This window comes from Heloderma suspectum, chromosome 15 (assembly GCF_057233095.1).
Source record: "Heloderma suspectum isolate Gila_16-S chromosome 15, 16-S_ref, whole genome shotgun sequence".
NCBI lineage: Eukaryota > Metazoa > Chordata > Lepidosauria > Squamata > Helodermatidae > Heloderma > Heloderma suspectum.
The window spans coordinates 12,214,611-12,241,250 of NC_139472.1; the positions used below are offsets into that span (position 1 = coordinate 12,214,611).

The window sequence follows — 26,640 nt, forward strand, 5'->3', positions numbered from 1 at the left end:
AGGCGGGAAGCCTCCCCCCCGGCCTAAATTTCAGCCGGGCGAGGAGGGAAGCCTCCTCCCCGGCCTGAACTTCAGGGGGAGCAGCGAAGTGCCTCCCCCCCACCGCGAAGCAAGCTGCGAGACCAGGTCAGTGGCTTTCGTGCACCCCTACACGGATCTCGGGTGTATTGGTGGCGGAACCGCCTGCCACCCCCCCGCCACCCCCAGGATGAGACTTACCTTGGGCGGATCTTCCTGGTGACGGCGGCGGCGGTGGTGGCGGCGGCTGCGGCGGTTCGGCGGCGGTTTGGCAGCGGCGGCGGCTGGTCTTCCGACTGGCTGCTGCCGCCATTTCCAATTAAAAAAAAAAATGTGATAGGCCTATCACGGCTAGGTTTAAAAAAAAATGTGATAGGCTACGTAAATGTTTACGTAGTCTATCACGGCTGACTTTTTAAAAAACAAAACAAAAACGCGCGTACGCAAATGGCGGCGGCCATGGCCGCCACCATTTGTGTTCCTTATTTTGGCACGTCTTAGTCTACGTAAACATTTACTAGTGTCTACGCTACTTGCTATTAGTGTCTACGCTATAAATAGTGTCTACGCTATTTGCGTTCCCCTTATTTTCGCCATCTTAGTCTACGTAAATGTTTACGTAGACTAAGACATGCCAAAATAAGGAACACAAATGGCGGCGGCCACGGCCGCTGCCATTTGCGTATGCACATTTATTTTTTTTTAAGTCAGCCGTGATAGGCTACGTAAACATTTACGTAGCCTATCACGGCTGACTGCAGGGACGCAAATGGCGGCGGCTATGGCCGCTGCCATTTGCATCCCTGCTAGCCAGCGGCCGGATGTCCGGCTGCTGGCGGAGCCGGCCGGCGGCTCTGCAGAATCTCTGCGGAGCACAGCCGGCCGGCCAGGATTCCGGGGGGGGGGGGGAGGAACGGAGCGCCTCCCCCCCTGGAGAGGATTCTGGGGGGAGGGACGGAACGCCTCCCCCCCAACCATAAGCATAACCCATGAAAGGTAAGTGCCTCTTGTACATCCCTACTCTGACTTGGATTCCTGCCTTGAGCAGGGGGTTGGACTCGATGGTCTTGTAGGCCCCGTCCAACCCTACTATTCTATGATTCTATGAATGCTTTGAGAAATTGGAACTGCAGCATTTGTATGTATCTACACACAAACATATGTATGTATGTATGTATGTAGATATATACAATATCTACATATTTCTGGTAAGTTCAGTAACTGTACAGTGTTGTTGTTGTTTAACTTTTCACTGGTTTCCTTCCAAACTTATGACTGAAAATATTTTTCCCTCAAACTGAACTCTAGCCACCCCTGCCCCATGCCAGCTTTGCACTATACACTTACTGTGTGTACCACACAGAGCCCTGCAAACTTCATTTCATTTTCCTCAAAACATTTTATCCAGTCTGCTGCTGCTGTTGGCCATTTCTAGATGATTGAATTTTGAAGTGCTGGAGATCAATGCCAACTTTCTTCCAGAATCTTCCGCATTTAAAGTAATTCGTTTAGATGGAGCTTTGATAAGTACCGGAGATCCTTCTCTCATTGCTGATAACCCAACATCTTAGTAGATGAAGCTGCAACTGTTCTAGCTAACGTTTTGGGGGATTTTGTGATGAAGATTATCAATCAATAAATATATATCAACCTGTCTGATTTGGACTCCTATGTTCAGAGGACAGCTGGGATGAGAACAATCTGAGCCCTGGGCAAAGTTTTGGCTCTCCAAGGTGACACAAATCTCATGAGAAGAGGTTATTTTTGGCTCTGAAATGGAGCAGCCATAGATTTTTTTCCCCATAGATGTTTGCCTTTGGATTAGGGAGACCCAGGTTGAAATCCCTACGCAAACAGGAAGCCCACTGAGTGAAGTTGGATCTATTTATTTATTTATTTGATTGATTGATTGATTGATTGCCCCCCCCCTCTGGCTGGCTACCTGGCCACTCTAGGTGGCGTACAATACAAATAACACAAAATACAACATAATCAACAAAACAACATGGCTCTAAAAAACCCTAACCCACCCCAAATGTCTGCCTGAACAGCCAAGTTTTCAAAGCCTGGCGAAAGCACATCAAAGAGCGGTCATGGTGGAGGTCACTAGGAAAGTTTCAGTTCAACCTACTTCACAGAGTTGTCATGAGGGTAAAAATGGGAGGAGGGACCAATCTTGTATAGAATAAAAATGGGAGAAATCTCTCTCTCTCTCTCTCTCTCTCTGTGTGTGTGTATCGATCTATGATATTTATCTTTTAATGCTTGCTAGTCTAAGATATCGTCAATACAGCACTTTGTATTGATTCTTTTCCTAGGTTGTGCTGTTCCATCAGCTTAATGATGCTTTTGCTTTCTAGGGGAAGAAGCTTCCAGCCAACATTAGTGAGGATGCAGAGGAAGGAGAAGTGTCTGATGAGGACAGTGCTGATGAGATTGATGATGACTGTAAACTGATGAATGGAGATGTAAGCATTGAAATGTTGAATGGAACACTGAATACAAAAGTTGATGCAATACTGAGTTGAGAGTGCTCATAATGAACACCCTCTATTTATATTAAGGCTGAGCCTAATAATGAGGGAGCCCTTTTTTGCCAAAGACTTTGTTAGCGGCAAAAAACACACACAAAAAAACCTGGTGATTTTTGGTGTTTTCATCCATTCAGAATGAAGGCAAGAAGCAATGCGGCACTCACCCTGATTGGCTACATGGCAACCCTGATTGGTTAGGACCATTTGGAGAAGCGAAGGGGGGAAATGGTGCTGTTGCCATGGCAACCACAGCAGAGGTCAGCAGATAGCCACAGAAAGAAGTACACTTCTTCACACAGTGAATAGTGAACCTATGGAATTGACTGAAACAAAATGTGGTGACAGCCACTAGCTTAGGTCGCTTTAAAAGGGGATTAGACACCTTAATAGAGAAGGCTATCAATGGCCAGTAGCCAATAGCCATGCTGTCTAAATGCTACCTCCAGGATTACTGGCACCAGAGTTGCCAGGGAAGAATAGCATGTCCTGCTCGTGGCCTTCCCAGAAGCATCTGATTGCCTCCTGTGGGAAATAGAATGCTGGATTAGATAGGCTTTTGGTCTGATCCAACAGGGTTCTTCTTACATTCTTGAGGGATTTTTGTGGAAAATTTGGAGCCTCCTGAAAAGAGACCTATGTCAAAGGTTCCCTTGCAGACTTTTTGGGGGCACAAGCAGAACCTCTACATACGCAAAAGCACAACAACCTTCTGACACACTGTAGAGTGGCTTAGCAATGAAGCCTAGGACAGCCCTAATCAATGCCAGTGGTCACGCTGCTGGAGGTAGGGAGAATCTGCTCCAGGTTTTAGTCAGAACCAGTCAGAGCTCTAAAGGAGCTATCCAAGGTGCTGCTTTAGAGTTCTGACTGGTTCTGACTGAAATCCAGAGCGGATTCACTGGCCCCACTGATATCAGAGCCACCAGCCTCGATTGAATCCACATCTTCTTCTAGCTGTGATAATTGTCATTCCATTAATTTCTCTCACTCCAATTGGACTTTTTCCTAGTGGAAGTTATGAAAAAAAGTCTCTACAATAGCCCTAGGTTACTGGCATAGAAGATGTTCATAACAACAGCAATCCTCACATTTTGGAACAGCCACAGAAGCGATGCATAATTGAACCCGTTCAAATGCTTTAGTTATGGCTGATTAACATACCTCTCCTTTCTTCACAGTAAAAATCGGGCATTTCAAAGTAGAATCCAGGATACCTCACAGCCAAGTACACATACATACCAAACAGAAAAAAAGAGATAACATCTCTCTCTATCTCCAATGCCCCAGGATAGTTCGAAAACCTTTCCCGGCAGCCGTGAGGTCTAGAAACCTAAAACAAATGAAAGCTAAGAATGTTAAATCATATTAATTTTTTAAAGTAAATGTTTACTGTTTAGAAAAGTAAAAAGTGATCCATTACATCAAAATGAACAACGTGCAAAATTAATCTGGTTCTCAATCTAATATACATAATATACAAATACTGGCTAATATATTAAACCACAGCCTCATGATAAAGATATAGCCTGAACTGCATGCGTGCTTATGTAAGCTTTTGCACATAGATGTTTAGTGTGCTTGGGGCAGAAGCAACAGTGTTCCTGGATGTCTCGCTGGCTGGCAGCCATCATTCCCTAACCCCCGCAATTTTCCTCTAAAGTGAGGGTTGGAAGCATAGCTCCCTGTTTGATGACATCATGCTGTTTGATGACATCATCAGAACACTTGAAGCCAATCCGAGTCAGCACAATTGTTCTTGCCTTCACTTGAAGGTGGAATCACATGGGGGTGGCTGCTAGGAAATTCAGAAGCGCCGGGGCAAACTTTTGCATAACTCTTGGAGATTTCCCAGAATGCCGCTCCAACTTCGCACCCTACAAACGAGGTGGCAAAATTGTTGAGAGGCTGTTATGGCTCAGACCTATAAACGACCTAACCCAAACAGGAGGTTTCCTCCCAACCCTTTAGAAATACAGCAATGAAACAACTGGGTTAGTACTAGTGATAGTAAAAGTACCTGGAAAAAAATCGAATAGTGAAATGTTTATCTATACATTTATAACATATACATAAAACTATAAGAAAGAATATACTGTTACGGTGCTGGTATGCAATGTGTTTCTGTGTGTGTGTGTGTGTGTGTGTGTGTGTGTTTACTTTGGGGCATACCTCTTATTCACTAGACCACATACTTAGCACTAGACCGCCAAGGAAGACTGTACATTGAAAGGCATGTGGTTTATTTGGTATTGGTTATTTTGGGTATGGTTAGGTTTTTATAACGCAACAACATCGTATTCCCTCTCATTGGTTTGATGTATATTTCTTTTTCAGCACAATAACAGTGTATTCTTACTGTTTTTATGTCTATGTTTTAACTATATAGAGCAACATTTCATCATTAGATTTTGTTCCAGTTCCATTTATTATCACCAGTACGCCCGAACTCAGCCCTATAAATGATACAGTCAAAGTGTTTAATACTTTTTAGAATAAGACGATTACCTTGGATGAAGACAATGAGCATCTGGTACTCCTTTCACTTTTCTTCCAGACTTCATTTCTTTGCTCTCACAGTTATGCGTACAGTCATTTTGGTCTTGGTGGTTGTTGGTGGTTGTGATTTTATACATTCAGCAGGATCAGGAAGAAAAGCAAACTCTTTAAAAAGTGAACCTGGACTGGGCCATTCAAGGTCGCGGGTGGAGGGCTCCATGTTGAAATGTTCGCCTGATTAAAAAGCAAAACCACCCTGCACATGCAATAAAATGAAAAAATCGAGCATGTCATGAGGAAGGAACTGGTCTTGATGTCTCCTTGGCATGTGCTGGGAGAACCACAGAATAGTAGGGTTGGAAGGGGCCTTTAAGACCATCGAGTCCAACCCCCTGCTCAATGCAGGAATCCAAGTCAGAGCATCCCTGACAGGTGGCTGTCCAGCTTCGTCTTGAAGGCCTCCAGTGTGGGAGAGCCCACCGCCTCCCTAGGGAATTGGTTCCATTGTCGTATTGCTCTAACAGTCAGGAAGTTTTTCCTAATGTTCAGTCAGAATCTGGCTTCCTGTAACCTGAGCCCATGATTCCGTATCCTGTGCTCTGGGATGATCGAGAAGAGATCCTGGCCTTTCTCTCTGTGACAACCATTCCAGTACTTGAAGAGTGCTATTGTATCTCCCCTCAGTCTTCTATTCTCAAGGCTAAACATGCCCAGTTCTTTCAGTCTCTCCTCACAGGGCTTTCCAGTCCCCTGATCATCTTTGTTGCCCTCCTCTGAACCCTCTCCAGTTTGTCTGCATCCTTCTTCAAGTGTGGTACCCAGAACTGGACACAGTACTCCAGATGAGGACTAACCAGTGCTGAGTAGAGGGGAATGAGTACTTTACATGATTGGAAGCTATACCTCTGTTAATGCAGCCCAAAATAGCATTTGCCCTTTTTGCAGCCACATCACATGGTTGGCTTATATTCAGCTCATATTCAGAAGGGCTTTTTGTTTGTTGTTGTGGGAGTACCTTCAAAGATGCTACCTGCACCCACACCTGAAATGGTACAGTCCAGGAAAAACTTTACCACTTGATTTTGCTTGACCTCTAAATTTCCTTTGAAGAAAAACCCCTTAGGGAGGAGGGGGCCTTTAAAATCCTATTTGAGGGAAAACCTTGTCCATTCAGCAGTCAGTCCTGATACCTTTGTGATGTTTGACGCTCCTGATGGCTTTTTGTCTCCCTCTCTTGCCTGACCATCACATCTTTTTGAAGTGGAAGGTATGGTAGAAGCAGATTGTCCGTCATAGAGTTTAGCCCGCTTGGCTTTAAATCAAACTGCTGTGTTACCAAACCATGGCTGTGTTGAAACAGTGCAGGGAGGTTGGGGGGTGGGGTGGGGGTGTTGGTGCTGTGATGCTATTCATTTGAAACATGACATTTTAGAAACTGGAGACCAGACACCAATCATCTAACATGCTCGGCAAAACTCCAAACTGAAATTGCACTCAAATTTTAGGGAAGCCCCCAAACATATATTTTTATGGGTAAACAGCTTTGGGGTTAGGGTCAATAGTTCTAGGATTTGGAGGTTCATTTATCAGGGAGGCAAATTAGATCTTAGGGCCAACAGGCAGTCCAGCAGAAAACACGTGCACTTGACGGCTACTTTCAAGTGTGCATTCTGCCTGAACCAAAGCTTGGTCCTGATGACACAGCACACATGTGGCAGAACGAGGCAGCGTGTGTCGGAGTCCTACACGCAAGGAGGAAGCCTGACCACAAGCATGGTCAGGATCAGGGCTTCAGTCACACACTAGGAAGGGTGCAGCCGCCCATGCAGTGTATTCACACAAGGGATGGGGAAGCTGTAGCCCTCCAGATGTTGTTGGACCACAACTCCCATCATCCCTGACCATTGGCCATGCTGGCTGAGGCCGATGGGCATTGCAGTCTAACCACATTTTATTTATTTATTATATTTATATCCTGCTTTTTCCCCTCTTGCAAAGAACCCAAGGAGGCTTACATGGCCCCAGTGTATCCTCCCAATAACCCTGTGAGGTAGGTGAGGCTGAGAGTCAGCGACTGGCCCAAAGTCACCTGGTGGGCTTCATAGCCGAGTAGGGACTAGAACCTGGGTCTCTAGAGTCCCAAACACTCTAATCACTATACCACATTGACTCTCAGAGGGCTGCCAGTTCCCCAGTTTTATGATTTAAACCATTTTAAACCCCCATTTACTGCCTAGAAGCTGCTGATGCAACATCCACCGTAGTCCAGCTCCTAATCTACCTACCTGCTGGACAGCCCTTCTCCTGCTCAGCTGGAGAGCTCCTTTGCTCTGCTTGGAGGCTGGAATAGGGCAAGGACTCGATCTCACATTGCTTGCTAGGCTAGGTCTCAGCAATAGGTTCACGTTCTAGGTGCAATAAGGCTAGAAAGTGAGTTTTGTCCGGATTATGCATACACACACACACACGTATATATATATATATATATATACACACACACACACACACACACACATACACACACAAACACACACACACATGTATATATATATATGAAAAATAGATGAACAACAGAGTAATTTCAAAATATATGCAGTCGTACTAGATAAGTATTATGTTTCCCCAACAGCTCGCACAAATGCTACAGAAATTATTAATCCAGCTGAAACCATCACCGTTTCCCTGCTGTGAATCTTCCCAGGTTAAGTTTCAAATACCAAGCTTTAGCAGTGAGATGAGATGAAATTTATTTTCCTCTTTCCAAAAAGGCTCGGAGGAGAATTGGAGACTGAAAGCTGAGTGCAGAAGGATTTTCATTCCTTCCAAAGAAAGCCTGCCTACTTTAGATTTTAAAAAAAAGTCGATGTAGGCCTAGATTTGCATTTCATCTTTGTCTTCATTAGCTTGTAATTTGTTTTGTCTCTGTGTTTAACTTTCTGCAAATAGCACCTGGGTTCCCAGATGTGTTTAACTAGCCCTGCTCTTGAATGACACTTTGAAAGCACAGAAAATGACAGCTTGTTTTCTGATAGCATTAATCGCCATCTTCTGAGGCCAATTAAGAAAGCACTGATTGCATTCTTTTGAAGGTGCAAGTTGGAAAGAAAAGGCAAATACATATGCGGTGTGCTATATGCTATATAACATATAACGATGTCATATTTAATGTGGTTTTATCTACACAGAGGCCGCAGAACAGGCCAGAATATTTGTTTGTTATTGATCAGTCGTTCAGTCATGTCCGTAATGCTTAGCATTTAGACAGTATGGTTTCTGAGTGTTCAAATCACTTTCCATGCATGGCTTTTTCATTGTTTTAACAGAAAAGCAAGATATTATTTCTGTAATAACCAAATGTTACAGTTTGGAGCGCTCCTGTTCAGTGTTCTAGCCATCCATGCCCTTTCCATTCCCCTTGGTTTCCTATTCTCCCCCCACCCCCCCACCTGCCACCCCCACCCCATTCTGTGACCACTGAGTTTACTCAGCCCTCATTGGGCAGTTTGGGGAGCTGTTTTGCCCCCTTAATCCCCTCCCTCTTCAAATGCTTTTGTACTTCTGCAAAACTTGGGGTTCCTCCAAATGTGCCAATATCTCCCTTGTTTGCTCCTAAGTAGCCCTGTTTGGGCTAGCCACCACAACCACAACTCCAGCACCTGAATTTGCTATTAGCATATACAAGTGGGAGCTGTGACGAAATGTTGCAGTGTGGTATGCTCCTGCCAGCCAATCAGCCATGTCCTTTCTAGAATGCTCCATTACACACACACACACATTTTCCAACACCCCCCCCCCCAATAGTCATTCAATATTCTATGCCCAGTGAGCATACTTAGTCCTCATTCGGCTGTTTGGGATTCTCTCCCACCACCAGTATTTTTTTCTAAATATTGTTTTGTATTTCTGCGAATATTTGGGCTCCTTCAAGCCTCCTCATGTGCAGATGATGCCATTTTGGCTACGTGAGGGCTGACACTTGCAGAATTGAGTTCGCTATTAATGGATATCCCACTTTCCTGTGAAAACAAAGATCATGTAAGTGAAGTACTCTGACCACTTAGGAAGGACTATCTACACCATATAGATAACAAGGATGACTCTTCAAAGGGTGGAGGCCTGTATTATTTCCCCCACAATGCAGCTGCAAAACTGAGGCTGCTACTGCCTTCCGGGATGCTAGCCAGTAAGCGAAAAGATCCTGAGGCTATCGACGGGCAGTTGGTGTGCTGATCTGGTAATTTTCCGTGCACCTAATTTCAGAAATACAGCCTACAGTCCTCAACAAATGTAGCAGTGAGTAAGCCCCATCAAACGCAGTGGAATCCCTAGTAAATATGCACAGGACTGCACTGTGAATGACTGTATTTTTATTCAGCATATTTCTGTTTTGCATCACACCCAGCACACACACACACACCCATCACTTTATCCTCATTACAAAATGTCTGGGCCTGCCTAGCATTAATGGATAATTTTGGGCTATCTTGCAAATGATTTCGAAGTTAAAATAACTGCGTGACTGGTGTGTTACGATTCACCCTCTGTGTCAGCTATTTCCAGGAAGTGCAGCGGTGGTTTGGTAACATAGCATGGCTCCTCAAACGTGTTGTTGCTCACAGTAGGCTCTCTGCTTCCCCCCTCTGTTGTGGTGGTGGTTCTTTTCCAGTTTTACGAAGTTTTTTTCCGTGTGTGTTTTTTCCCTTCCTTTTCACGATTTCGCTCGTTCATGACTACTGATAGTAACATTGCGACATCTTTCCAAAGGAATGTGTCCAAATTCAGGACTCTTCAAAATACCAGCCTTGGTATTGGGAAGAAATCATATCATTCCAGTGGAGAGAACAGAATGCTACTTTGTTGCGTAATGAACAAGCCATGAGTCATATCTACACTGCACCTAAGCTGGGTTAACAGTCATTCACTGGGAAGGGTAGTTCTGTGAAGAGGGCTGGAGATCTCAAGCAGAGAAAGTGCTCAGCGCTTTCAGCCAAATTACATTTCTCGGGATTCTTGGGGGCGGCGGGAGGCCATGACAGTTAAACTGGTATAAAACCCATATATACCCATATATAAAACCCATATATGTTTGTCGTGCAGATTCGTCCCATGACAAATGTGCCAGCATGAGGTAGTGTAATAGTCTGTTCAGAGCAAACTTAGAACTTTGCTCTCATTTATTTGCTTCGTTTCCTTCTTCGTTTCATTTTTTTAGTTGATGTTGGGCTCTGGCTAGAGAAACCCCAAATTCTGCCTCTCCTGCTTGTCCTTAACTCCCTAGTTTTCTTCTTCTAGGCCACCTCCAATCGGAAGCGAGTGGAGAACATTGCAAAGAAGAAGCTGGACTCTCTGATCAAGGAATCCAAAATCCGTGATTGTGAAGACCCAAATAATTTTACAGTTACCACCCTGCCTCCCTCTGGGAAAGCCAGCAATAAGCACGATCTCAAGAAGGTAACATTTTGGGGGAACTGTTCTGATCCATCTGGTTTGTCCCAAAAGGCAACCTGAAAAAAAAAATCATAATTAAGGCCTCATTCTCATGGTTGTAGTAAATGTGTCTAGGTTGTACCACTTCAGGTGACAGCTAGAAAGTCAAACCACTGAATGCTCATATGTATGTATGTCTATACATTCCCTGAACATTGAAAACTGGTATGTCAGGGAGAAAGCTAGGATATGAAGTTGCAATAGATACCTTACTGTTATGGTGGTTTTTCCCTCAGGCACAAGTTCCTAAAGTTACAGGTTTTACCACAACCAGTGGGATGGAAACAGTTCAGGTAACTGGATGGACTGGCCACCAGCTAGGTGACAGGTAGTTGATCTCCCAGCTAAGGAGATAGAATAGTCCTGCTTCCAAGCAGTTGTACTAAGGTCTACTAAAAACAACAATAGTGCTAATAAAAAGTTTGAAAATTGGTGTGGACTTGGACCCAATTCAGTCATTACATAATTGGGTCCAAGTCCAGACCAGGAGCATTTTGAAAAGTGTGCACTGCTTGTTGTGCGCACTTTTTAAAATGCGCACTTTCCCCCATTGACTAAAGCATGAAAAATGCATAGTTAATCCCCCCCACCTGCATTCTGATTTTAATTAATTAATTAGCAAGCATCTTTTTGTTGTTGTTGTTGTTGTTGTTCAGTTGTTAAGTCGTGTCCAACCCTTCGTGACCCCACGGACCATGGCATGCCAGGCCTTCCTGTCCTCCGCTCTCTCCTGGAGCGTGCTCAAGTCCATATTCATTGCATCGGTGATCCTATCTAGCCATCTCATCCTCTGCCGTCCCCTTCTCCTTTGGTCTTCAATCTTTCCCAGCATCAGGGTCTTTTCCAGAGAGTTTTCTCTTCGCAAGTGTCTTTTTACCCTGCCTTTTATCTTTAAAAGCCCTCAAGGCAAGGTACAAAGCAAACGTCTCCTAAATTTTGGATATGTGCTGTTTTCTTCAATCTCTAACCAGGATTGGAGGAGCCAAATGTCTGGTGGTCCCAGCCAGGCTGACAGAGGGGGCCTCGCTGTCTCAGCAGTCCCTATGATGAAACTAAGTGGAATGAGAGGTACGCTCCAGAGAGGACTGTGCCATATCATGTGTTTGTTCTAAACACTAGAATCCGCTCTTGAGTTGGTTACAGGGAGAAAAAGGGATCGCTCTGCTGAGCCCTTTAGTTGTCTCACAAGCAAGGCACTCTGGGCAATTTTTCCACACCACTCCGCGATTACCAAGGTAAACTTGGCTGCGTTGCCACAACCTGCCCTAAGCAGAGGCAGCTCTTCCCATTAGCGTGAGTGGTTCTATCAGCGACTGAGTCATGCTTGGATAAATTAGGCTGTATTTTTAGTGCGCCAGCATGCTTTTGTTTGTAAACACAAAACACCCACATGATTCCCCATTGCCTTTAAAGAGCAGCTGAAGTCTGGAAAACCATCTATTTGGGGTAGGTCTCTTGATTGTGTCATGCTCTGGTATTTCTATTCCTGGGTAGTGTTCCTTTCCCTTTTTATATACATGCGGACAGCTTGCTTGCTTCAGAGCTCCTTTTGCTCTTTGGTTTTCTCACTAATAATTTCCAAGAAGGTATCTCTGCTACTGTGGAAACTGGTCCTGATTTAGCGTTTGCCATTGGAGAACAGCATCTGTCATGGGGAGGGAAAGGATGTGTTAGGAGGCTGCACAGAATCAAGGAGCATCTCTCACTTTCCCAGTAATACCAGGGCAAATTGGTTCAGCAAAAAGAGACACTCATTTCCTCCTCCCCCTGCCCCCAAACAGATGGTTTCATCCAAGATATCTCCCGTCTGGGAAAGAAGTCAATAATACCAGACATCAACATTACATGCTAGCAGGGCCAACCCAAGTCAATGTGCTGTCTGAGGCAGAGCGGCAAATAATGCCCACCCCCCAAGTCAAGGTGCAAAGTTAGCAGAATTATTGTGGTGCACATGGCAGAAAATCCCATCAGCACTTCTCCACCTTCCATGGAAGTAGAACTACAATAGCAACAAGGTAAATAAATAACAATTTGCTGCCCTTTTATGACACTCAAAATTTGCTGCCTGAGATGACTGCCTCACTATGCCTCATGGTAGGGCCGGCCCTGCATGCTAGATTGTTCAAAGTATTCTACCTACGTGATGGATCAGCGGCTGTAAATGTGAGGGCCTAACGTGGTCAGCTGTGAGAGGTGGAGTATAAGGAAGGCTGAGCGCCGAAGAATCGATGCATTCGAACTGTGGTGCTGGAGAAGACTCTTATGAGTCCCCTGGACTGCAAGGAGGTCAAATCAGTCCATCCTAAAGGAAATCAACCCTGACTGCTCATTGGAAGGACAGATACTGAAGCTGAAGCTCAAATATTTTGGCCACCTAATGCGAAGAGAAAACTCTCTGGAAAAGACCCTGATGCTGGGAAAGATGGAAGGCAAAAGGAGAATGGGATGGCAGAGGATGAGATGGCTAGTTAGCATCACCGATGCAAAGAATATGGACTTGAGCACACTCCGGGAGAGAGCGCAGGACAGGAAGGCCTGGCGTGCTATGGTCCATGGGGTCACAAAGAGTCGGACACGACTGAACGACTGAACAACAACAACATGGTCAAACTGGAGCTGTGCCCTCAGAACTAGGGTTGCTAGGTTGCAAGCTGGAGACCGACGTTGTCCTTGTAAGTGCCCCAATATCTCAGGAGACAAGGAAGCCGCAGTTTCTCTGGCCTGTTCCTCTCCAGTTCTATTGTCCGCCCCCCACCCACTGATGTAACAAGCAGGCCTTCAGGTGTGACACATCTCAGGTGAGCCATGGGCAAACGGGACCGGGGAGAAAGGGACAGCCAGTTGCTGATCTCAACAATGGGTGCAAGGTGCTTTGAACAGCTGAATGTGACAGGCCAGGGAGTGAGGAACCTATTTCTGCCTGGGGGCCGGATTCAGTTTCAGAGAAGCTCTTGGGGGCCACATTCCAGAGGTGGACAAGGCCAAAGGCAAAAGGGTGGAGCCAAAAACCCAAAGTTGTCAGCATATTTTAGCAGAAAGCTCTTCCTGCTTGCAATTAAGCCTTAGGAGAAGCATTTCAAATGTTTAGATTAGGCAAAAAGAAAGAAAGAAAGAAAGAAAGAAAGAAAGAAAGAAAGAAAGAAAGAAAGAAAGAAAGCACAAAAGCCACCAAACTCTCGGTGGTTGGGGAAAGGGGACATGGCCATCTGGGGAACTCTGGAGGGCAGGATTTGGCTTCTGGGCCAGAGGTCCCCTTTCCCTGGGCTAGGCAAAGGCTTAGAGCAAACTGGAGCGATCTGCCAGAGAAGGCACAGCTGCCTCTTCTCCTGATGCGCTGGGGGATTTAAAGGTTCGAGGTGGATCACTGGTCACATAACTCTACTCCTAGGCAGGCTTAGGGGTGCTGCCTGAACGTGCACTTCACAAAGAGTTGCCCTATCTGCTCTCTGCAGCCCTAGAGAGCCATAGGGGGGTCTCTGGGAGCGGCCGTAGCTCAGCGTGGTAGAGCACATGCTTGACATGCAGAAGGCCCCGGGTTCTCCAGGGAGGGCGAGGAAAGAATCCTGCCTGAAACCCCGGAGAGCCGCTGCCGGTCAGTATCGACAGTACTGGGCTAGATGGGCCAATGATCTGACTCGGTATAAGGCAGCTTCCTACATTCCTGGAGACTCAATGCAGCAAGGTCGGCTTGCACCAAAATAAGAACATTGATCAGAGCATAAGAAGGGCCCTGCTGGATCAGACTAGTACGCCATTTAGCCTAGCGTTCTGTTCACACAGCGGCCAACCAGCTGCTGGCAGGAAACCCACAATCAGGACACGAATGTGACAGCACCCTCCTGCCCATGTTCCCCAGCAACTGGTGGACAGAGGCATCCAAGAACCATCTCCAAATCGACCCTCAGGGAGTTCTGCTTTTTTGGGGGGGGGAGCACATAGCTTTTTACTGTTGTTTGGAAAGCACTTTGCAGCGGTGAAGCTGGGTGTGTAATCACCGTTAATCCTGACTGATCACTGCTCTTGCTTTTTCCTCTGCGGGAACAATTTGAGCTTGGAGCATTAGCGGGCCTTCGTTGGCTTCCCCCTTAATCGTGATAAATATTTATCGTCAGCCCAGGCTGCCCATTGTTTTTGTGAACGCTCCATCAGGTGGGCGAGGGGAAATGATGCAAGGAGAACCGGTTTTATTTCCCCTGTGCGAAACCATTAATATCACTTTCCCGACGGTGGTCCTGCGGCGACAGCTGCCGCTGCCATCTTCATCAGAGACTGGTCAGTGAAGTGAACTTCATTCAAAGATCCCACCATCAGTGGGAATTAATGGCGCTGGCATCAGTTCATTGGGAAAGTACTAAACATAATAGGTGGGGAAGGAATGAGGGATTGTTTTGTTTTGCATTACTGTAGGAAGCTGCCTTGTGGGCTGTTCACACAACACATTAACCCACACTCAGTGGTTGAGTCTGGGTTGTTTTGAACTGTGGGTTGTTTTTGGAACCCTGGGTCTGAACACAGCACATTTTCCGCAGGGTGGGTTATTGTGTTGTCTGAACACAGCCAGGGCAGCTTGTTAACCATGCAGTGTTGCTCATTAACCACTCCAAACCACCCCAACAACAAACCATGGATCCTCGAGATGAGCCACACCGCGTGGTTAACAAGCCACCCTGGCTGCGTTCAGGCAACATGCTAACCCATGGTTCAACAAACAACCCACGATTCAAAATGAACCACCCCATGGAAAATTCCTGGGTTCAGACAACATGCTAACCCACAGTTCAACAAACAACCCACAGTTCAAAACAACCCACACCCAACCACTAAGTGTGGGTTAGCATGTCGTGTGAACAGCCCCACTGAGTCAGACTACGGGTCCATCTAGCTCAGCATTGACTGCACTGACTGGCAGTATCTCTCCAGCGTCTCAAGACAGAGCTCTGTCTCAATATCACCTGTCAGGGATGCTCTGGCTTGGACTCCTGCATTGAGCAGGGGGTTGGACTCGATGGTCTTGTAGGCCCCTTCCAACCCTACTATTCTATGATTCTATGATTGTATACACACACAGCCACCATTGCCCCATAGTTGCTCCTAATGAACATAGGAAACTGCTTTATCCCACTCCACTTACCATCTGCCATGGCTCATCTGGACAGGAACGTACGACGCTGCTTTATACCGAGCCAGCTCCCTGGTCCAACTACTCAGCATTGTCTATGCTGACTTGGCAGTGACTCTCCAGGGTTTCAGACAGGGAGTCTTTCCCAGCCCTAGCTGGAAATGCTGAGGATTGAACGTGGGACCTTCTAGATGTCAAGCCGGTGCTCTGCCACTGAGCTATGGCCTCCACCTAACAGGAAGGGATGACATCTATCAAGAGGGTTGATAGCCCAGTGGATGTAGACCAGAAAGTAGGCAGTAGTCTGCATCCACTGGTAGGCCACTGGCTAATTTTCCAGTGGACCACCTAGTATTGTTTGCCCAAATATCCCGGCATCTCCCAGCCAGCCATGTTGGTTGACTTGAGGGATGCTGGGAGTTGTGGATCAACATATCTGGAGGGTGCAAGGTTGAGGAAGGTAGAACCTAGAACCTGCTGATTTCTGCCGTTATTGCAAAGAATGCTGAGCTGAGTGGAGTCTTGTTCTGCTCCAGCACCGTTACGTGATTAAGCATGACCACCGACTCAGTCAGTTGACTTCGATTACAGATGCCTGAATTGTGAAGACAGCCTGAACATGCACTCTCACTTTGTAGGTTTAAAGCACGTAAGTGGACTGCAGGCGTTCTAGTAAATCTCAAATCATCCCATCCGGGCCTGTAGCCAGAAATTTTGTAGCAAGGGAGCTGAAGGATGCTCTGGGGGTTTGAACAGATCAATGCAACACAGCCAGAACAGCTTACCCTAGTACATTTACCTGCATTGAATATTGATGACATAAAATCCAATTGCCTAGTGCATCTCATTTATTCCATCACCTTTGTATTCATTGGGCAGTATCCAACTGTGTCATTCCACTAACTAGGTTCTGAACTATGCGCAAGAGGAGAATCCAGCCAAAGTTAGGTTTGCATAAGCATGGTTGCACAACCTGCTGTGCAAGCAGTTGTGCATTATGCTTGTGCAATCATTGCTGGCTGCACATTATACTTGCACAAACAGTTGTGCAAATGCAAATATAAATGCACAATGACTTGCGCAACTGCAAGATTTTCTGGAACTCCGCTAGCACTGTTTGAGTTTGTGGAATGATGCTGTTGGATACTGCCCATTGGTCAGAAGGTAGGAGCAGATTTGCTTCTCACCGAGCCATCGCGAACACCCTCTGCTCACTGTTCGTATATCCATGAGGAAAAGCCGAATCCTATGCAGAGCTGATTTCAGAGTGCTTTTGATGCACTTGGCTCTGCATAGGATTTCCTAGAAAGTCTATGGAAGAGCCCTGGGATAGATCTACACCTCGTGTCATATCGATACTGTCCCATCATGGTGACGCTATATTCCTCTTGCACATTTATACCTCGTAGCACACACAACGACATCTGTTGTGGCATTTTGGATAATACAGAATAAAAAGCAGGGAATAACACTAGAAAAGTGGAATAGGGAATATATAATGGATAGATGGACTCGCCTACATCTGGTTTCACAGAGTGCTCACCCAGCCGTGGCTGCCACCCACCCCTGCTTACTGTGTGAGCTGCTGGAGCGCCTGGCAAGGGCTGTGGGGCCTCCCGTCCTCTTAGTGAGCCACCATTTTGGTTAAAAAGGTCAGCTTAGGGTTTTCCAGATATATAATGTTATGTAAATGGAAGCTGTAAAACCCCAAGCCGCCATTTTTATGCAAAATGATGGCTTGCTAAGAGGACGGGCGGCTGCCAGGTACTCATGGACCAGGTAAGCGGTGGCGGCTTGGCACACAGGGTCCGAGAGGCCGAGCTGGGGGGCATCCGTTGGACTCCACCCCCTTCTTGGACTCCTGAGGCATCCCTAATCAGTGCACTTCAATACCGATAAAAAGCGTGAGTGTAGATCTAGCCCTGGAATGTCCTGGAGGGAGGGGCTTCCCCCTGTGCTTACAGTCCTGAACTTGGCCCCAAGCTAAGCGCCAAAGTTGACATGACTCTAAGCCCACCTTTGCCATTTAAGCTGTGCAGTTTTTCATAGAATCGTAGAATAGTAGGGTTGGACGGGGCCTACAAGACCATCGAGTCCAACCCCCTGCTCAATGCAGGAATCTAAGTCAGAGCATCCCTGACAGGTGGCTGTCCAGCCTCATCTTGAATGCCTCCAGCGTGGGAGAGCTCATCGCCTCCCTAGGGAATGGGTTCCATTGTCGTATTGCTCTAACAGTCAGGAAGTTTTTCCTGATGTTCAGCCGGGATCTGGCTTCCTGTAACCTGAGCCCATCATTCCATGTCTTGCGCTCTGGGATGATCGAGAAGAGATGCTGGCCTTCCTCTCTGTGACAACCTTTCAGGTACTTGAAGAGCGCTATCCTGCCTCCCCTCAGTCTTCTCTTCTCAAGGCTAAACATGCCCAATTCTTTCAGTCTCTCTTCATAGGGCTTTGTTTCCAGTCCCCTGATCATCTTCGCTGCCCTCCTCTGAACCCTCTCCAGTTTGTCTGCATCCTTCTTCAAGTGTGGTGCTCAGAAGTGGACACAGTACTCCAGATGAGGCCTAACCAGTGCTGAGTAGAGGGGAACTAGTACTTCCCAGGATTTGGAAGCTATGCTTATATGAATGCAGCCCTAAATAGCATTTGCCTTTTTTGCACATGGTTGGCTCATATTCAGCTTGTGATCTACCACAATTCCAAGATCCTTCTTGCTTGTAGTGTTGTTGAGCCACTTATCCCCCATCTTGTAATTTTGCATTTGGTTCCTTTTTCCTAGGTGCCAAGCTTGGCATTTATCCCTATTAAATTTCATTCTGTTATGTTCTGCCCAGTGCTCCAGTCTATCAAGATGACTTTGAATTTTGTTTGTGTCTTCCGAAGTATTAGCTATCCCACCCAATTTTGTGTCACTGGCAAATTTGATCAGCATTTCCTGCATTTTAAAAATGCAGATTGCGTCAGCTGTGTGTAATCTCCCCGGAACCTATTCAGAGAGGTCAGACGACGGGACCAGGTAGGACCATTCAGCAGGAGCGAGGCATCAGGAGATGTTCTGGCAGTGAATTGGCCTGAATCCTGTCTAAAATCCTCCCTGCCTTTAATGTCACTCTTTGCTCTGCCTTTGCCTCTAAGCTATCAATAAGAAGACATTTCTGGCCCACATTTATGAATGAAAGGAAAGGGGGATGAATCGCTGCCTCCTGCCACTCAATCAGGATCGGTCTGTGAGAAGAACGTGTTTAATCTGATCTCAGAATATGTTGCTTTCTTAGTCTGTGACTCCTGGAGCAGAAATGAAAAGTGATCTTTCATACCCATCACTGTTCTTCTTCTCTTTTGGTTACGCTTTGCTCCATTTCGACCTTCTGACAATCTACCCTTTAATTATCAGAGAGGCCTATTGCTTTTTTTTTTTTACAATAGAAATGGCATGCAGCACAAATGAAGCTCGTTGTTTCTTTACTATTATTATTAAAGGCTGCAGGGTGTATTTTTGTAAGAATACCTGCCGTTGCAATGGACGTATTGTAGACGGAAGGTGGTTTGGTCGAAGGCCACGCAGCAGGACTGTTCACACCTAACACAAAGCCACCGTGGATTAATTTCCCCGAGGGGTTTAGTGGAGTGCGCCTGCCGCCATTTTGAATATGCAGCCAGCTGGAGCAGGCTTGTAGCTTGCTGTGTTGCGTGACCCTGGCGTTGTGATTTGCTTGAGGGGGTAGACAGCCCTCAAATAACCCATAGCTGGTTTTAGGTGCATATGACACAGCAAGCAGGACTCAGGAGCCCCTGTGTCAAGGGCTCCTTGGAGGCCTCTCTCAGTCTAATCCAGTAGCCATGTCCAGACAGAGACAAAGGGATTCTTTTCAAAGAAAAGCTTTATTCCTTTTTTACAACTTAACAACTCTACTGTCAGCAACTAGATATGAGCAGCAGAGTACCTATGCCCTAGGTTGGAACAGTTGGTCCCTGTTTGAAGGAGAATCACTGACAGACCCTGAACTTATGGGCTAGGGAGAGTCCCTCCCCTTTTCCCTTGGATCCTCTGGGCGCAACCGTTGTTTGCGTGCCAACCGGGCACTACGTTTCTTTTCCGCACCCTCCATTTGGTGCCGCTCCCTGCGTCGGCATCTAGCAAGTCTTCTTCCCATGCTCTCTCACTCCCGGGACCGCTATCTATGCTAGGAATGCCGGTGGGAGGAATCCCTGCCAGCTCTTGGCCCTGGGAAGGATGAGCGCGCTCCTCTCCCAGGAGCAGCTGCTCTTCCTCAGAATCGGAACTACTCTGGGATTCTATGGGCTTAGTGTCCACCCTGACACCCTGAGGGTGCCAGGTAAACAGGGAGCCCAGCACAACGCAACAGCCCCCGTGGCTAAATTAAGCCACGGTGGGCTGCTGTGTTGTGCGAACTGCGTCAGTGAGTCTGTGGCTGTGAGATTGAATGGGGCTGGGCTGGGCTGGGCTGGTCAGGGGTTTGGTTCACAACTCACCTTCGTAGCCAAGGGACCAGTTTGCACGATCAAACAGTCCACTATAACCCATTGGCTCTTGTAGGGTTATTTGAGGGTTGTTTCCCCCTCAAACAAGCCATGCCACCTGGGTTCTGATGACACACCTGGGCGGGTAATTTGGGAAGTGGCATGCACCAGGGATTACTGATGCCACAGTGGCTTGTTTTGATTGTGCAAATTGGGTCACTGTGGTGTCTGGGCCTTGGGCCTTGGCAGGTGCCCACCCCTGATGCCCCTGAATGCCAACCCTTGATGCACGTGAAGCTCTAAGGGGGATTGTGGGAGGCCGGGTCAGTTTTCGAGAATGGCTGGCCCCACTCCCACAGCATGCCTGTTTCTCCACACCTGCAATGCCTGCTGAAGCTTTGAATAAGGAGATCGCTATGAAGACACTGTAATTCTCCAGCTTTCTTTCCTCAAAGCAAACAGGCCATCAAAAATGGCCCTGAATTTCCTAAAGCTCATGGGACAGCTTGTGTAATACTGTGTCCTCCTTCCAACTGGATCGCTTGCCTGTCTTCGCATTTCTAGGTGCAATTCTGTATGTTGTGGTGTCCCTCATGGGGGTCTTCGCACCCAGTTCTGCCCGCTCTTATTTCTTGCTTTTGTTGCTTCTGTAGTCAAGGAGTGAAAGGGCGGGGGGGGGGCGGGGTTGGATCAGGCTTATGTGCATCCATGCTTTGCTTCAGTGCTCAGCCAGGGAATGTCACACTGGATTACGGCTTCTGAACACTCCTTTGCTGCTCCCTTGGTGACCAGCCTACATTCCATGTGCCTTTCTTTGGGTTGTGTAACTCTTCAATGTCTTGGAAGTTTGCATGGTGGAGAGAAACATACAGGCATCCACACCCTTGTTTTTAAGCTCAGCACCTGAGCTTGGACGCATACGAGCTCTTGCCGTTAGCCGAATTTTAGTTAATACGCTGCTGCAACAGGTTCTGGAGGCCTTTCGAGTCTACAAAGAAGCTCACAAAGGGTGGGTGCATTGGTTTTTTTCGGGGATGGGTCGGTCTTGTTTCTCTAATCCTGCAATCAAAATTGTGCATGTCCAGGCCTGATTCAAAGTGCTGGTATCAACATTTAAAGCCCTAAACAGCTTGGGGCCAGTTTACCTGAAGGAACGCCTCCACCCATATGTACCAGCCCCAGCCGTAAGATCATCTTCAGGGATCCTTCTCCAGGAGCCCCTGCGAAAGGAAGTGAGGCGGGTAGCTACCAGGAGGAGGGCCTTTTCTGCTGTGGCCCCCTGGCTGTGGAATGAGCTCCCTAGAGAGATTTGCCTGGTGCCTACGTTGTCCTCCTTTCGGCACCTTCTTATTCTCCCAGCATTTTAGCACTCTAGTCTTTTAGCTCTGCTGTTTTCAATCTGTATTTTTAAATCTCTGCATTGCTGTCAGGTTTTCTTCTGGTTGTACTTTTATACTGTAGTTTTAAGCTTTCGTATTTTATATAGTTTTATGTTGCACTTTGTGGTTTTAATTTTTGTGAACCGTCCAGAGAGCTTCAGCTATTGGGCGGTATAGAAATAAATACATAAATACATAAATTTTTAAAAACCTTATGGCTTGTTAAGATAGGGAGTTTGCAACCATCTGTGGCCACTACAGATCTTGGAAGGGTCATTATGATCAAGCCTGGCATCAGCACACACAGTGCCCTTGGTAGATGTCAGGGTTGCAGCGCCCTGGCTGGGCCCTCTGCTAATGCCTCTGTTGTTTCTCCCCTTTAAGATTCCCCCCCCAGTGCTCTGATCAGGGTCAATGGCTAGTTCTGGGGGAACCGCCATTTTCAGATCCCACAATGCCCCTGAGCGACATTACACCCTAAGCATTGTGGGAAATTAAGATGCAGCCCCCAGCTGCACTGCGCTAGTTAGAAGGCTGCTTGCAGCTGGTGCCCAGTGAACCTGCTGCTGCCGGCCAGTGTGTAGGGAGGCATCAGTGGGTGCTCTGCCAAGGGCCCCCCTCAAACCTGGAGCTAGCCCATTGGGTGGGAAGGCTGTGTTTGGGGTGCACCACTTCAACCTGAATGTGGGGATGACTCCCCCCACGTAAGGGAAAGCTCCAACACATCAAACGAAATAAATTTCCCACAGATAGAACACTGACATGCTAGCTTTCTGCGGGAAGGGATGGGAGTCTATTTCTGCCTCCATGCATTCCGTTGCATGACCCTCCAAGTGCAGTCTGAAGAGGTATCAGCAGCCCAAACGCAGCTTTACCAGTGCTGTGAGAACGAGGCCGTTGCCAGCCGCCGGAGGTCATGAAGCCAGCTTTGACGGGTTCTCTTTGTAATTTCTAATGCATCCTGACTGAGCTGCGAGCTTGAGCAGTCAGCAGGTACCCCGGTCTGCAGAGTCTTCAGGGGAAGGAAGCCCTGGGAACTTGAAATGTTCCGTGCTGCAGTTCGTGGCTGTCTGAGCATCATTAAGGCCTGCCTTCAGCGTTTTATTTTTGTGACATCTGCTCCCCTGAGCTGGTGTCAGGGGCTAACATTGTCTAATACCTGCTGAGGCCCACCCCCCAGCACGGGGTCTGTTGCTGACCCCCAGGTTTCCCTGGCCATAGTAACGTAGGAAACTTCCTGATACCAGACCCTTTGCCTATCTAACCCAGCTCTGTCTGCTGTGACTTGATGGACCCTCCCATCGCCTGCTGCCTGCTCTCTTTAGCTGGAGGCGCCGCAGATGCTAAAATCTCATGTTCTTAGGTTCCACAGTTCCTGAATCTTGTCAAACTAATCTGGGGTTTCCCGCCCCCCACTCCCCACCCCCGCCTACTCTGAATGTCATGCATGTGTGAATGAGGCACTGCAAAGCAAATACCGTTAAGGAACACCATGCTTTTCCCCGGAGTTGTCACTTTGCACAACTCCCCTGCGAGGGGATGTGTTCTGAGCAATCAAGTGATGACAAATCCGGCGTGGTTTGTGTCTGAGTGCATGAACTCCTCTGGGTGAGCCCAGTTGTCTGACTCAGTTTGCCCAGAGATTTCTTTCACGCAGTCGGCCGCGGTTGTCACTGTGGCTAAGCTGTTTCTGCGTAGGATCACTGCCCTCTAGAGGCATGATGATTTAAAGACCCAGAAATGCCTCATTCATTCCCTTCTCTTCTTTGGCATCAGTTGATCTGATTCACGTCGCTGGGCTGTTTCACACCTTGAAATCAACATGACGAGCATACTCCATCAGGCGTTGTCATGACCCGGGAGTCCAGCAGTGACGTGGACTCCGAAGCTGAAGATCCAGTGGTGCCAGCAGAGGAAACACCAGGGTTGAGCACCACTGCAGGCCTGCCAGAGCCCCCTGAGCCCAAACCTCCAAAGCCCCCAGAGCCTAGCCCCAGCGCCCTCGTCTACAAGAGCCCCACATTCCAGGGAGCCAATGCGCCAATGCCGGCAGCGTGCCAGGCATGAGCTCTTGGAGAGACGGAGGAGTGCTAGGCTACAAGTCAGAGGCCTGTCCCTTTAAGGCCTCCATTCTTAGGAAAGGGCGGAGTCTGGGACTGTAGCATAAAAGGCTTCAGTCTGGCCTCAGACTTTGTCAGGGCAAGTCGCTCACTAGGAGCTCTCCTGGGTGCTGCCGCCCTGCCTCTTGCTGCCTCGTATTGATCCCCATGGGCTTCTGCTCAGTCCAGAACAGGACAGCCACTAGTCTTGTGAGCAAACAGTTCAAGTCCTGTTCAAGTTTTTAAAAAGACCTTCTTCTTCAATGCCCTGTTACAGCTGTTTGTGTGCTTCTGTGCCTTTTCATTCCACCCTTTTTCCGAGAAGCTCACGGCAGCATTTTACCCTCACAACAACCCCGTGAGGTCAGTTAGACTGAGAGATTGAATCATCTGTTGGGCGTCACGAATGAGCAGGGATTTGAACCCTAGCCTATAAATGTAATTAGGAATAAGAATTAAGGATGCGGCCTTTTGCCTTCTCCCACTTCCATCTGGCTCCGCCCCTGGGCTAGAATTCAAAGACTTCTCCACCTCTTGCAACCCCCTTGCCCACAGCCCCACCAATCAAATTGTCCACCAGCCTCCACTGCTATGTTCTGCCCTCTTAAGTTGGCAAGGACCGCTCTGCTCTGCTCCACCCCTTTCCTCCAAGACTCCTGGTTATGAAAATCCAGGGACCTGACACTTCAAGGGGTTGAGGAGTATGTCCAGGGAAGCGAAGTGTCTAAATAGGTGGAAAGACTGAGTAAGAAAGGGAGAGAGACCTTTTCATTGAAAAGCTTTTCTACACGAGGCTGTTAATCTGCTGTATCTGCTTTCGCTTCTGTTGCAGAATTGAGATCCGGGCATCCATGAACAGCATTTCCTTTCCTGCATTTCCACTACATAATCTGTAGGTGGCACTGTGGTATAGCGGAATGGTGCAATTACACAAGTTGAAAAAGCATTTTCTTTCGTTTTCACAAACAATACCACATTTTCCTTGCTGTAAAACAAACAACACTCATCGAAAATGCTGGTTCAAAACAGAAGCGAAACTGTCAGAACGTCATCTAGAATCATCGAATCATAGAATAGTAGGGCTGGAAGGGGCCTACAAGGCCATCGGGTCCAACCCCCTGCTCAATGCATCTAAACAACCTGTAAACGACCATGCGTAGGGAATGATGAGTGCACAATAAATGCCTCATGTAGAAAGGCTCAAATTCTCCAAGGGGAGGAGAAATTCTCCCACCATTTCTCAGCGGTAGGGTGCATCAATAGCAGTGGTGGTAGTGTGGCTTCTTTCTTTTTTCCTAAGGTTTGTGTGTGTTTTTGCTTCTGCTGCTGCATGTGACAACAGTAACTGTCACTTCCCCACAGTCTGCTTCCTGCCTCCTTTTCCAGGGAGCGCTGCAAGGCCAGCAAGCAAGCTCAGGCTCTTTCCAGTGGACTCTGAGGCACAGGGAGGGATGAGTAGCTAATCCTGGCACTGGTTATAAGCAGTGGAGGCTGGTGGGCTCCAATGTCAGTGAATGCGATGTCAGAGAATTCCGCCACGGATCTCGGTGAGGCCGAATGCCAGTGCATTCGGCCCCCCGAACTCCGTGGCGGAACGGCCTGCCCCCCCTGCCCCCCCACGGATTCCCCCTGGGACGAGACTCACCTGGGGAGGATCTTCTGGGCAGCAGCAGCTCCGGCGGCGGCTCCGGCGGCGGCTTCAGCAGCGGCGGCCGGTCTTCCAACCGGCTGCCGCCGCCGCCGCCATTTCCAGGCATGTGTGTAAAAAAAAAAAAAAGACATGATAGGCTACATAAAGATTTACGTAGCCTATCATGGCTAGGTTTTTTTAAAAAAGAAAAAAAAGACGTGATAGGCTACGTAAATCTTTACGTAGCCTATCATGGTTGGGTGGGTTTAAAAGAAAAAAAAACTGCATACGCAAATGGCAGCGGCTATGGCCGCCGCCATTTGCGTTCCTTCTTTTTACCGTCTTAATCTACGTAAATATTTACATAGTCTATGACGGCGAAAATAAAGGGGAACGCAAATAGCGTAGCGGGAGCTATTTCTGTCCCTTTTTGATTCGCTGTTTTAGCCTACATAAAGATTTACGTAGGCTGAAACGGTGAATAAAAAAGGGACACAAATAGCGCCCGCTACGCTATTTGCGTTCCCCTTTATTTTCGCCGTCATAGTCTAGGTAAATATTTACGTAGATTAAGATGGCCAAAAAGAAGGAATGCAAATGGAGGCGGCTGTAGCCGCCGCCATTTGCGTACGCAGTTGGTTGTGTTGTTTGTTTGTTTTTTACCCAGAGCCCTCCGCGGACGGAAATCCAGCTGCGGACAGCTCTGGCCTGGCCGGCTGCTCTGCAGAGCTGCTGTGGAGCACAGCCGGCCGTTCAAGGATTCCGGGGGGAGGGACGGAACACCTCCCCCCCCACCATCAACATAACCCACGAAAGGTAAGTCACTTTCGTACATCCCTAGAGGCATCCTTTCTGGGTTTCAGTCACAACCAGTTAGAACTCTAAAGGGGCCTTCCCAGTTACTTCAAGGTGTGAAGCACCTTGCATAGCTCCTTTAGAGTTCTGATGGCAACCCTGGGCAAATTCACCGCCCCAGTGACATTGGAGCCACCAGCCTCCACTGGATATAAGCATACGTGGACTGCGTAAAATCCGCTCCATCTGTGTTCTGTGGATTATCAGGTGCCTCTCGTTCAGCCGCCCACTGTCAGGGTGGAAACTGAGCCCATAGAGCCCCAGAGCAGTTCTGATTCTGAGGAGGAACAGCAATCCGTGGGAGAGGAGCTCACTCATCTCTCACAAGCACAGCAGCTGGCAGAGATCCCTCCTGCCAGCATTCCAGAGAGAGATAGTGACCCTGGCAGTGAGAGAGCGCTGGAGGGGGGCTTGCTGGACAGTCGGTGCTGACGCAGGGAGCGATGACAGATGGAGAGCGCGGAGAGGAGGCATAGTGCTCATTTGGCATGCAAACAACGGTCGCGTCCTGAGGACCCAAGGGAAAGAGGGAGGATCTCTC

At 47.6% G+C, this 26,640-nt stretch overlaps 1 protein-coding gene across 1 annotated transcript in view; it reads left to right on the forward strand.

Annotated features, from left to right (window-relative positions):
* The window catches only part of PLCH2 (phospholipase C eta 2), a 144,058-nt gene that overhangs the window by 59,469 nt on the left and 57,949 nt on the right, over nucleotides 1-26,640 (forward strand). Inside the window, exons 10-11 of the mRNA XM_084822068.1 lie at nucleotides 2,379-2,486; nucleotides 10,341-10,499. Coding sequence (XP_084678194.1) covers nucleotides 2,379-2,486; nucleotides 10,341-10,499 — 267 coding nt within the window. The remainder of the gene's footprint in view (nucleotides 1-2,378; nucleotides 2,487-10,340; nucleotides 10,500-26,640) is intronic.